Source organism: Geotrypetes seraphini, chromosome 14 (assembly GCF_902459505.1).
Source record: "Geotrypetes seraphini chromosome 14, aGeoSer1.1, whole genome shotgun sequence".
NCBI classification, from domain to species: domain Eukaryota; kingdom Metazoa; phylum Chordata; class Amphibia; order Gymnophiona; family Dermophiidae; genus Geotrypetes; species Geotrypetes seraphini.
In genome coordinates, this window is record NC_047097.1 from 3,326,726 (window position 1) to 3,340,612 (window position 13,887).

The following is a 13,887-nucleotide window of genomic DNA, read 5'->3' on the forward strand; positions in this document are numbered from 1 at the left end:
GGTCACATTGTATAAATTAAAACACTGGTGGAAAGGGAACTTGAAAATGGTCGACGTTTTCTTTCCAATTCTGGCAAAATGGCTGTAATACAAACTAAAGGAGGAGGGGGGTCATGCTTGTTTCTACAAGTTTTAGATCTTTGCTATAATATATCAGAATTGTAAACAAATGTCAGCCATTGAGCGTACTGCATTTAATAATTCATGGTCTTTCATAGGTTAAATCTTTTGCAATTCAACCAGCTCATCAGATTTAATGGTTTACCTTTTCTTTTTATTTCCAGTGTGTCGGTCAAACAAAAGTCCCTGGGTCTGTCTGACATGTTCAAGTGTCCACTGTGGAAGGTGAGTATAGAGGTGACGGTGCAGATGTCTCTATTATATTTAAGAAAGTATGTCTACTCTCCCTAGTCAGATGCCACCAGTTCTTGCACTTGACAGTATGGTATAATATGACTAGATGCTCATTCTTTCATAGCAATAGATAAGATAAGATAAATAATGGTAGCTAGGAAGTAGGGTTTTGTTTTTGTTTTTTTTGGTTCTGTCAAAAGAGTAGTGGGGATACTCTGAATATCTTTTGGAGGAATAGGGGGACAATAAGAGGAAGGAAAAGTATAGCACAGCTGTAAATGGCCAGACGCTTTTAGGGAAACCTTAGTCTTCCAATAGATTGGATTTTTATTGCACAAAAATGCTTTGGCACCCTTCTCCGAGGTTTTCTACATAGTCATTGGGGCGCATTCAACCAGTAGGGTTTCTAGGACATCCCCAGTCATTATGTATGAAAAATTTGCAGTGCATATTCTGAAAACCTGGCTGGGTTGAAAACTCTGGTTTGTAGATAATCATTCTTCTATGTTCATGTTAGTCATAGCACATCTTGAGTTTATCTCACCTAAATATTCAAACATGTGCACCTTCTCAAGAATAGCAACCCTAACTCTTGGTTTGGGGGTTTGTTTGTTTTTCATTCTCTCTTTATTGCCATTTTGTCTTTTTTAGACTTAAAATACAGTCTTATTGAGTATCAGTAATCTTTTTTAATTCTGTGGTGGCGGTTCCCTTTTTTTCTAGGTATGTGAATGGGCATGCAAAGAAGCATTATGAAGATGCACAGATTCCTTTAACCAACCATAAAAAGACAGAAAAATCTGAGCGGGAAAGAGTACAGCATACAGTCTGTATGGACTGCAGCAGCTACAGTACCTATTGGTAAGCCAGCCATGCAAAATTGCTCTGAAGCAGAATGGGCTTTGATATTGCCTTTACCTTACCATGTGAAATTTCTCTCCTCTGTTTCCCTGTCCTCCCCCCTTGTTCAGCTTCTCTCCTCGTGTCTAGCATTACCCCTTTGCTATCATGGAATCTCCAACTGAGCAGCTCATGCTTTTTTTTTTTTTTCCCCTTTCACTATGTCCTTACTTAATTTTTATTTTCATTGTTGCGTTTGTACTGATTATACTTATGCAAGTTGTGGTGTTTCACTTTGCTCCTCATATACTAATCCAGTGGTCTCCAACTCAAACCCTTTGCAGGGCCACATTTTGGATTTGTAGGTACTTGGAGGGCCTCAGAAAAAATAGTTAATGTCTTATTACAGAAATGACAATTTTGCATGAGGTAAAACACTTTATAGTTTATAAAGCTTTCCTTTTGGCTAAGTCATAATAACAATATTGTAATTTTTAGCTAAAGAGACATATGATCAAGAAACTCTTTTATTTTACTTTTGTGATTATGATAAACATACCGAGGGCCTCAAAATAGTACCTAGCGGGCCACATGTGACCCCCCCAGGCCGCGAGTTTGTGACCACTGTACTAATCTGTTGTAGCCAGTCCTGAACTCATTGAGGGTTAAGTGGACTAGATAGGTCACAGATAAACCAATTTAATTTTGGCCGATCAGGTTTTAAAGTGAGCTGTTTTAGTACAGAATTAGCTAGGGTTGTGGTTCCTTGCAGGTGTTAATTTTATAGCTTGCATTAGTTCAATAAAGGGTTGAGACAGACTATAGCACATTTCACTTTTAGGGGACCTATATCTGATAATGGTAAGAAAACACATGCCCTTTTGTCTCCTCCATAAATGCAGTATATACAGAATAATCTGTTACAAAAGTATGGTGGGGTGCTACACTGGAGCAATGAAAATTTTTGTTAACGTTTGTTAACTTTAGCTCTGAAGACTCTTCTTGGCTCTTGGAAAAATTTAACTAAAGCCTCACACTCTCAGTGGTGGCAACTAGTGTGTATGACTTATAGATTTGAAGCATACTTAGCCAAATCTTGCAACCATTCTCTCCAATTCCAAAATACTTGGAACTCTCTTAAGACATACCTACGAAGCTCCACATCTTAATTTTTGTTTTCTTTTATTTATTTATTTTTCTCCTTTCTGGCCAACTCTATTTCTACTGTATTATACTGATCTCTATAATATTTCTATTATGTTATATTTGGATATATGTTATCCCTTCCACCTGTTTTATATCTAGCCAACTTGGCACACTTTTCATGAGTTATACTCTTCTTGTCTTATCCTTAATTGATCCTATGCTATCTCTCATGTTGACATATATGTATTGATTATATACCTTATACTGTATGAATATACCTTTCGATTTCTAGTTCCTATGTTTGTATATTTGTTATATTTGAAAAATTTTTCAATAAAAATACATTGACTTAAAAAATTTTAAGATCATTAAACTTTTGCAAGTATCAAATCGAGAAGAGCTTGATACATCAGAATGCAAATATTTCTCAAAGGAAGGCCACACCTTTAAACACCACCACAATTGGGGCACTGAAAGGAAATTTCAGAACTATACAAGAATGCAAAACATCTAAAACTGAAATGATCAATAGTTCCTTTGGCCCCCCCATTTAACTCTTTATGCATCTATCCCCTTCTCCTATTCAATGTATTCTCTCACTACATACACTGTATACACCCTTCCCTCACCTAAATTGTAAACGTAAGACTAATTTACCTCTTTGATAACGTTGCTATGTTCCCCAATTCCAACCGCACTGAATGTATTTTTCATCTGACTGTTGTGAACCGCCTAGAACTCCTTGGGTATGGCGGTATACAAAAATAAATTATTATTATTATTATTATCATCAGATATAGGCCTCCTGAAACTATAAAGTGCTATTGTTAGTCTCTGTCTTACCTTCTTACTGAGTTATAATTTTTAACATAACCTATAACTTCCTAACTTGAAGGGAGCCTTGTATTTAGCTGATTCTGTAGTGCTTAAACCTAATGTTAGTGCATGATTTTCCTGATGAAAGCAACATAGCTCTCAAAAGTGAGTTAATCTAGTAAAAAGGTATCACTAGCAGCTTGCTTGATCCTCATTCCTGCATATTAAGCAGACTAGCATGTTGCCTAGAACAAAGTAGTCCCAGTTTTTCATGTACAAACTTAGGTTTAGGTTTACTAAGGTATGCTACCATGTTAGCGTGTAAATGCTTATTATTAGTAAATCAGTTCCATTTTTTACCATTTTTTACCATGGGATCTGTGATAAATAATGTACATTATAGTATGATAAGAGCTTTTTAGTGAATATAATTGTAAGCCCTCTAGGGTAGGAAAATACATTCAGGGACAGTAGGTATCTTGCCTTGAGCTCAGATTTGGAAAGGCATATAATTAAGCCTACAATGTAAATGTTAAAAATGCTAGTCAGTAATAACAGCAAGCTATGTACTAGTTAGTATTTGATAGGTTGAGAAACTATTTACAGTGGCATGCTCTTAAAACCTCACTGCTTGTTATCCTGAAATAACATATAAGGTGCATGTTGCTTAAATACTAGGTTATATGCTGGTGTTCATATAGTAAATGATGGCAGATAAAGACCCACCTGGTCCATCCTGGCCACCTTGTTGGGCAGACTGGATGGACACTGCAGGTTTTTATTTGCCTTAAAGCACTGTTTGTGATTGCCATTTTTTTGTGTGCTGGTTTGAATAATGTATGGTGAAGAGTATTTTGCCTTTGATAGATGGTATGAAGCTGAGCTAGAAGATCTCGTCTCACTTCATTAGGCACGTTAGAAATGGTTCTGTCTGCCTTCTGAGGTTTTTTCCCTTCACCTAGGTTTTCTCTGTGATTATTAGTACATATATACCAGTTTACTGGAGTGTGGTTTATTGTGTCTTACAGTTGTATGTATGTCCTTCCTTAGTTTATATTTTGGTCTTTATTTGCCATCATTTACTGTGTTACTATGTACTACCATGTTAGCATGTAAACGCTTGTTAATAAATCAGCCCCATTGCATACCATGACCACTGTGGGCACCATCTTTGGGGGGGCACCAGCGCCTCCTCTCCGTGCCCCCCTCCCATGTAACTCTGTTCTCCTGCCTACTGTTTTGGACAGCCACTCTTATCCTGAGCTGGAGATTTTCTGTCATTCAGATGATAAAAAGAAAAAAGCAGTAAATGAGACTCTTAAGAGCTCCATAACCTGAATGCTAGTAGCATTTTCATGGTGATTTTTGTTAGTTCCACCCAGTTCCTTGAGGTGCACACCTTCTTGCAAATCGTATTGAGGGCTATGGTATCTGGGTCTCCAATCAGGAGTACCTAAAAGGGCCGCCGCGTGTGCGGATCACCGGACTGGATGGACCTCGGTCTGATCCGGTGAGGGCTGTTCTTATGTTCTTAACATTGTTTGCTGTTTCTTACAGAGCAGAACAGAAATGTTTGTTGTTGGGGAGGTTCCCATAACCCTTCCTTCTTTTATCTTTGTTTTAGTGATATTAGATTGTTTTGGTAGAAACTGAGGGGGGCTCTATAGCCACTGGAGAAGGAGGCCAAGCTGAAGAATGTAAATTCCTTAGCAACAGCAGCAGATGAATCCAGAGACCAACGGGATAGCACACATCTACCAGCAGGCGGAGATAGGGAAATTGATTAACAGGTGGTCCCATTGGCTGGCACTCCTCCTGTATCTTCAGTATTCTCTATCTCCCAGCAGGAAATGGTCGCTATTCAACTAGCTCCTGAATTCTGGCTTTGACTGAAAATTATTTTCTCCTGTTGAGGTTTCTCTTCAGTGAGACAGGGGTGTCCAGCTGAACGGTGCCGGCTTTAGGGGTTACACCTGGGCCCCCCCAGGTCCCTGCCTCACCTTCCCTCCATTGCTAGAGGGTCTGACTGGGTCTCAATTTTTTTCTTCTTTCCCTTCTCTGTTTAAAAAAAAAAAAAAATAAAGGAGACCACAGTTGCTACATTCTGCCCTGTTAGCGCTGCACAACCATCTCTTACTGGCTTCAACCGGCCCTAACAACAAGCTTGTGAGTATGTATGTGTTTTTTACTGTTGTTTGAACTTCAGGTTCTGTTTGGGAGTCTTAGTACTGTGGGTTGGGTCAATGTACGTTTAAGGAATGGATATTTTATTGAGGCTAAGTTTTATGACTAGAAATCCATTGAGGGAGCCGGGACTTTCCCGCCCTTTGCATGCACGTGCTTGGTTTCCTTTTTTGTTACAGCGCGGCAGTAGCGGTGTGATTTCATGCTCACACTTGTTCTCCTTGTTGGGTTTCAGTGTAGCAGTAGTAGTCCTGTTTATTTTGAGGCTCTCTTTCATCGGTGTTTGTCGCGGCCATGTGCTGCCGATTGTGCAGGTGCCGGTTTATAGCAGTGCGCATGAGATGGGACATGTTTTTTCCTGCGCTGTGGGAAGCATCGCACCATTCTAGTTATTCCCCGAGTCTGATTTTCTTTCTATGCAGGTCTTGGCAGGGTAAATTTTGCGGGGCTTGAATCCGACTATGTTTCTAGGAGCGTTGATGCAGCGGCCATGTGTCTGTGAGAATCAGGCGCATGCTTGGGTCTCCGGCGATGGTGGGAGAGCTGCAGCATTCCGGTAGTTTATTTCCAGCTGACTTTGGTCAGGATATGCTACGGCTTCTCTCCTTTCTGGTTCAGACAAGTTGTACGTGTTTCACCAGCTTTGGGACAAGCTTGGGCAGATTTATATGTCTATGTCTGTGTTCCTGCTGTATTCACTTGAAGGAAGCTGCTAGTTTAATTGGACTCTGGGGTTAGCACTCAAGGGGATTACCAGAGAGACTCTGACATGTGCTAGTTCACCCAGTCTTGGTTTGTCTCCGGACTGGGTTGACATACGGCAAATCACGGCACAGTGAGATCAGCAGTAGGATAGTGCCCTGTATTTCACACGGGTATCTCATTGTCTCTCTTGGAGTCCCTGCAGATTTGTCTGTTGGTAACTGTCCTTCTTATTTGGGCCTCTGTGCTGTGTTGCATGTGTCTAGTAGTGGCATAGGATATATATGCCTAAAGGTAGTACAAACAGTTTCCAAGTTCGGGCTGTCTCTATGGGCATAATGACATTTCGCATCTTCCTGCGGCCAGGACTCTCTCTATTTTTGAGGGGGCCTGGACTTCAGATTTCCATGCTTATCACGCTGGTTTCTTCTGTCGCCATTTTCTCATGGCACATGCTAGAAGGACCCCCCGACCAGACAGGGAAGGGCTGTACAGCTCCTTCTAACCAGGAGCCAGTTACCTATTCTATCAAACCCGCAGAGGAGCACGCGCTATGTGGCTGTTAGCCTCATCCCTGAAGCTCTCATTAACGATGTGAGCTTTGTCTGATACCTGTTAGGATGCTGTTGTTTTCCACGGGACGGTAGATGCAGCATCTTAATTGCTTCTAGTACGTATTCACTTTAAAGAACATACGTATTTCGCTCACGTTGCTTGGAGTTAGTACTGTTTTCATGGTTCCAGTATACTCTTTACATTGCGAAACTTGATTTTTCCTAGGAGAATTTCTTTCTTCTTACAGATCCTACAGTTCTCATCTTGTCGTTCCCTGACCTTCTGCACTTCATTCTGAGGGGATCTTGACTTCTTCCAATGACTCTTCAGGCTTTCTCATGAGGGGGAAGACGCTATAATGTCAGGTCAGGGGGCTGTGAACATTTTTCAGGATGCTTGCAACTTTGCATCTTCCTCAGGTTTCCGGTTCGTTCTTGGAGACTCTATGTTTTATGTTTCCCTTTTAAGTGTTACTGGTCCTCAGGGCAGTTCTTGTAGTTCTTCAGGAATTGAACTAAGGGACGTTGTTCCACTTACTGCATGGTGCCCAAGACAGGGGCATTGGGCAGGCTGGATCCCATTCTGCTGAATTAGTTTCTCAGGGTTCCACATTTCTGCAGAAAAACTGGGAGAATATTTACATTTTCACTATGGACTCCGAATCGGCACTAGGTTTGCTTCCCTCTCTTGGAGCAGTGCTTTCATTTTTGGCAAATGCCATTTTGCCTACCCAAGGCTTCACAAACATTTTAGAAAATGTGGGCAGTGTTACCATTTTGGCACTACCAGGCGATTCACCTACTTTCTTCTTGACCGACTACTTAATTCGGATGTCTTCCAGTCGGGCCATTTGACTGGCACATAAAGGGTGGTTTCTTTTCCTCAGTTCTTTGGACGTGAATCTTCGAATTTACACAGCGCTCTTTTCTCCTGTACTATTTATAAGTATATCGGGGAGATGTTTTTATTCATATAGGAGAGAAATGTGTTTCCTCCCAGAGATTAGGGTGATGGGTCATAGTCTCAGGTTTGCATTCTTCCTCGGTCACCATGACCAAGAGTATGGGATTCTGTACAGGTTTTAGGATCCATGTTGCTGACTCCACTGGGAACTTCGGCTTGCTTTCCCATTATAACGCTACAGCAGTCGCTTTTGTTCCGGTGGTTCCCGGTATCTCAGGGCTCCAATTATTTGGTAGGCTCCTCAAGCATCGCTCTGTATGATTTGGTGGTTCAGTGAGATTTCTCTTTTCAAAGGCATACCTCGCTCATTGCTGGACTGGCTCATGGTCACCAAACATCCCGGACTGTCGGGTTGGGGGGATCGGTGCCTTCCATTCTCAGTTCCAGGGGTCTGGTCTTAAGAGGCGACTCAGTACTTGTTCATTCTTCTACTCTGGAACATGGTCAAGCTACCTTTCTGGAGCTTCAGACCATTCTTCCGGAATGACGCGGTGAGAATATCTCCAGAGCAGTACACTTTTCAAAATCTGGCGCTCTCTAACCTCCAAAAAAGACTCCATCTCTCTCCCCTCCTCTCCCTCAGCCGAAGTTCTAGCAAAATTCTTCAATGAAAAGGTCATTACCCTACGTTGTTCCTTCCCACCTGCAATCTCCTACAACTCCCTGGTGCTCACTGACCCCAACCCTTCTCTAATGGCCCCTAGCACTATCCCAGCCGACAGATTCTGGGCTGCCTTTGAGCACGTATCCGAATCCCACATCCTTAAACTCTGTCTCAAACTGAAATCTTGCAATTGTTCTTTGGACCCTTTCCCCTCCTACCTCTACGAGGAAATACCCACTCAGGCTATCTCTTCCATTACCAAACTCCTAAACTCCGCCCTACATTCGGGCCTCTTCTCCCCAGAAATGGGCCATATCGCCTTAACCCCTCTAGTGAAAAAACCCGACCTCGACCCTTCCACACCATCCAGCTATCGCCCAATAGCAAATATCCCTCTCCTAACCAAGTTGCTCGAGACCATCATATCGCCCCAATTTCAGCACCGAATCCCTACTGATCTCCCTAATCTCCAAGGTTCAACAACTTCACTCCCGCAACAAGTTCACCGTCCTCCTACAATTCGATCTTTCTGCCGCTTTCGATGTTGTTCACCACGATATTCTAATCTACCAATTCTCCGAGATCGGCATCACCTCTACAGTCCTTGAATGGTTCTCAAAATTCCTCCGCTCCCGATCCTACATTGTCAATAGGAATGGCACCTCATCCTCCCCCTGGATACCAATCTGTGGAGTCCCGCAAGGCTCACCTTTATCTCCTATCTTATTCAACATTTATATGACCTCTCTAAAACTCCTCCATCTATCCCCCCTTGAAACAATATACACCTATGCTGATGACATCCTCGTCCTTCTCGAGACCGACTCGAACCTCACTAATCTCTTAGAGAACATATCCTCTTGTATCTCGAACCTCCAATCCTGGGCCCACACCGTCCAAATGAAATTGAATGAATCCAAGACAAAACTACTCTGGCTTGGCCCAAATTTAACTCAGCTACCCACCTCAATCCCACTGCCCTCTGGCTCCACTCTGCAGCTCGAATTCTCCAGCAAGGTCCTGGGCGTCATCATTGACTCTACATTGTCCTTCAATGACCACCTCAACTCCCTGGTAAAAAAATGCTACTTCAGCCTACACATGCTGAGGAAAGTAAGATCCTGCTTCCACCAAAAACATTTTGCTGTTCTCGTCCAATCCATCATCCTCTCTAGACTGGACTACTGCAATTCTATCTTCATAAGCCTAACAAAGAAAAACCTTCACAGACTCCAACGGATCCAAAATGCCCCTTACCTTTTGTTTTTACCAAACCCAAGATTGTAACTTTTTAATTCCTTTCCTCCCATCTCAAGTATGTACTTTATGTAATTTTTGGTTAATATGTTAGTTTCTTTTGTTTCTTTACCTGGATTATGTACATCGCCTAGCAATTTTAATAGGCGATCCATCAAATGTTTAATAAACTTGAAACTTGAACTTGAAACTATCTTTGCAAAAAGTAAATTCGATCACGTCTCACCGCTCCTTTCCAAGCTACATTGGCTCCCGATAATTTCCAGAGTTCACTTCAAATGCATCTGCCTAACTTTCAAGATCCTCCACGGCATCCTTCCTCCTTTAATTCCACTTTCTTGGAATTCCTCAAATCTTAACACCACCAGACCTACCCAAAAATCGAAATTATCCTTCCCCTCATTAAAAGGCATTTCCCACCCAGGAAAACTGGGGACTTCCCTCTCCTTCAGATTCATCGAGCTCTGGAACAACCTTACCTCCCCTCTTCTAAACCTGAGTGCTCTTCAACCCTTCCGTAAACATCTGAAAACCTGGCTCTTCTCCAAAACCTAACACTCCCCCCTCCTCTGACATCCTAGCCCTCTAACATTCTTCTCCCCTCTGATCTTCATCTAGCCCTTCCATGGAGTTCCTTTCTCATTACAATTCCTGTAAACCGTGCCGAGCTCCACAACTATGGAGATGGTGCGATATACAAACCCAAGGTTTAGTTTAGTTTAGTCTTTTCAGTCAGTATTATGATGGGGGTATTTCTCTACAGCCTGGGCAGTAGGTGATGTACTCAGTTGGCGGGTAAAGTTGTGGTTCTACATCAATGAGTGGACCCTCATCTTCCTCTTCTGTTGGCAGATCATTTTATGGATCAGGAAAAGAGTTTGGATAGACTTTCTCTCCGCAAAATCTGAGCATGGCCCATTTATTGTATGTTACAGTGTACAGCGCTGTGTACGCTCTAGAAAGTGTAAATGTTAGTAATAGTGAAATCTTCTACATCCTGGATATTGAGAATTTTGGCTCAGGCGTTCCAGCTCTTTTTATGGAAGTGAGATCTCCTGGAACTAGACCTCATGGCCTCGTCTCGAAATTCTAAGCTTCCTAGCTTCTTCGGCGGGCACAGAGAGTGGGAGTCAGAGGGGATAGCAGCATGGCTTCTTTCTCGCCTCTGGTTTCTCTTTTTTCAGTGTTTTCCTCTGGCTGATGATGGCTTGGATTTGCCATCTCAAGCTCGCTTTCTGGGTACAGTATTTGTAGAATCTCTGGATTGGCTGCGCCATCCTTGCTATGCGGATCTGATGAGTCTTTCGACAGCCAGACTGTTGAGTTTCCTGGTATCTCTGGATTTGCTCACCTATGGTCCGATCAACATGGATATTTGTATACTTTGGTGTTACTATCTAGCATGGCTGACGTGTAAGGGTTATGCGAAGCAGGTTGTTTCTTCTCTTATCCAGGCAATACAGACGTCTTCACCTGTGACTTCTGCTTCCTTTTGTAGGTTTTTCCTTTCTTGGGTACTTCTCAACATTTGCACCCTTCCAGAGTTCTTTTTTGGCACAAGTGTATTGCCAAGGGCTTAGCGTTCAATTCCCTTCAGCTTCAAGTGCCATTCTTATCTTGTTACAAGGGCTAGGTATATTGCTCTTCGCTTACTTCTCAGTTTCATGTAGTTCAGTTCCTAAACTGAGTACGGTATATTCGTACACCTCTTAGAAAGCCCTGTCAGAGTGCAGTCTTAAGGTACTTCTTCGCAGTTTACCGAAGGCTTCATTTCATCCTTGTCTTTTGAGACTCTAAAGGGCTGTGCCATTGAACACGGGGTTTCTTGTGGCCATGGCTTCAGCTCGGCAGTTTTCTGAGTTGCAGGCCTTGTTCGGCAGGGATTCCTATTTCTGATATACAAAATCTGGGGTATCAGTTCGGACGGTACCACAATTTCTTTCTAAGGAGGTGTCATCCTTTCTTTTATGACATGTTCACTTTTCCTTCCTTCTTCCTGGGAGGAGAAATGGGGAGACGTGCTTTTATTCACTGCATTTTTTTTGAAAGTGCGTAGCGTTCTCCGCGAGCTAGGTTTCTAACGACTTTTAGTTGTTTAGATCACCTTTTTGTATTCTTCAAGGGACGCCTCAAACATATGGCGGCGTCCAAAGCCTCCATCGCTCGATGGGTCCAGGAGGACATTCTTTACGCTTGCTTGATGGCAGGGAAGCGGTTGGCAAAAGAACTTCATGACCATTCCACCAGAGCGATGGCTACTTCTTGGACTTGGTCCAGAGGTTTTTTCCCTTGGAGGAGTTTTGTCTCGCGGCTACTTGGTCTTCCGAGAGTGCTTTATCTCAGCATTACCGGTTGAATGTGGAGGTGGATGCGTTTAGTGCTTCAGTTGTTGCGGAGGCGGCGTTTGCTTCCCACCCATTGGTCTCTGGATTCATCTGCTGCATCTAAAGGAAAGAAAATTAACAGGTAAGAACATAATTTTTCCTTCCATCCTTCTGCAATACAACTTGCAAGTATGGGGAAATCGCCTATAGTCAGGACTCGTATGTCCTTATTCCAGAAAGAAGATTATCTTTTTTTTGAAGTACATCTAAAATCTAGATTATTGAGCTCTCAAACTTTTTTAGCTCTGGCATACATAACAGAACAAATGTTTATCGTGGCACATTAAATGGAGCAAATGTTTTACAAGGCACATTATAATTGAAATTATAAAATTGCAAAATCAACAAAAAATTAAATTTGAGAGTTATCTATTTAAAGATCCTTAAGCTATGTATGGGTTGTTGTAACAATGGTGAAACTCAAGTAGATAGACTAGAATTGCTCATCAATGCAATGGATGTTTTTGTTTTTGTGTGCAAAGTAACTCAAAGGGCTCCTTTTACAAAGGCACGCTAGCAGGCAATAGTGATGCTTGACTTGGCGGTTGTATCCTTACGCACATAGCATAACATTGATAAACTCTTGCATACGCGACGTACATGTCATCTATTCTAGTGTATACTGATGAAGGGAAATTTTAAAAATGAAGTAAAATTCTGGAATCTCTCGTGGCACACATGGAATCTCTTCAGGGCACACCACTGTGCCATGATACACAATTTGAGAGACACTGAAATAGGACAACTAGCTCAATTTTGCTATTTTCCTAGGAGTATTTGAGCTGAATGTTTTAAAATGGGATTAATACATAAGAATATAAGCCATGCCTCTGCTGGGTAAGACTCGAGGTCCATCAGGCCCAGCAGTCCGCTCACGCGGCGGCCCATCAGGTCCAGGACCTGTATACTAGCCCTCTATCTATACCCTTCTATCCCCTTTTCCTTCAGAAAAATGTCCAATCCCTTCTTGAACTCCAATACCGTACCCTGTCCTATCACTCCCTCTGGAAGCGCGTTCCAGGTGTCCACCACCCATTGGGTGAAGAAGAACTTCCTAGCATTGGTTCTGAATCTGTCCCCTTTTAATTTTTCGGAATGCCCTCTAGTTGATTTATATAGTGTATTTCCTGTTCCAAGTGATGCTAGCATTGTCACTCCACTGCAGAAGAACTTCATCTAATTGAAATTGTGTGCTCCTCCAGGTTATACTGGATTTGTGATTCGGAGGTTGGAAATAAATACACGCACATGTACTACAATGTGTTCAATGTGCAGGACTCAGCAAGTGTCATGTCTATCAAAAATTGGCTTCCCTACTCTTTTCTTCCTGGGATGCACATGTGATTTCTAACCCCAGTCCTAATGACCTATTGTCTCCCTACTCAGATGCTAATGCTTCTCCTGTGCAGACATTAAAAAAAAAAAATCAATCCTGAACTTGCCCGTAATCCAGTATTTGCTCTCTGTTAAAGTTTATTGGACTGAAGACTATAAAAAAATGAGGAATAAATTGGCAATGACCCTACTTAATATCAGGGACTGTCCTTTATTCCTCACTCTTAATCTGTGAAGGAGACCAGTAAGACCTTCCTGTTTGTTATTGTTGAAGTTGGATAGCATACTACGATGTCTCAGCCTTTCTCCATCTCACCAGTGTGTGATATTTAGAGAAAACCCCCATCTTACACTGATAAAGGCAATAGTCGCTTCTCTGTTGGATGCAAGATATGTGAGATGGCGCACACCACAACAGAACTGCATTCCAGCATATTGTGAAATCATTGTTAGAGCAGGCACAGATGCAGCCGACCCTACCCCTTTGTGAGCAATGTATATGAGACTTGTTAAAATCCATGTATGCTGCTAACAAATCACTCAGACTGGTCATTGGGATCTAATTACAGCATAACTGCTGTGAAAGTTGTATTTCTAGCAGCCTGGCCTTGTATATTGAAGGTACCAGAAAGCAAGAAGGCAACTGGTTCACAAATGTGAATTCAGCAGAAAGGGAACAAACCAGGGCGAAATAATGGTCCAAGGAGAAATTTTGTCTGAAGGACATTTTTATTGTAGCAAAAACAT

The 13,887-nt window shown here is 42.1% G+C and overlaps 1 protein-coding gene across 5 annotated transcripts in view; it reads left to right on the forward strand.

The window, feature by feature from the left end:
- USP3 (ubiquitin specific peptidase 3) overlaps nucleotides 1-13,887 on the forward strand; it is a 97,054-nt gene that overhangs the window by 35,998 nt on the left and 47,169 nt on the right. For all 5 annotated transcript variants that reach the window (XM_033920001.1, XM_033920002.1, XM_033920000.1 and 2 more), the window contains 2 exons: nucleotides 285-345; nucleotides 1,078-1,215. In XM_033920001.1, coding sequence (XP_033775892.1) covers nucleotides 285-345; nucleotides 1,078-1,215 — 199 coding nt within the window. The remainder of the gene's footprint in view (nucleotides 1-284; nucleotides 346-1,077; nucleotides 1,216-13,887) is intronic.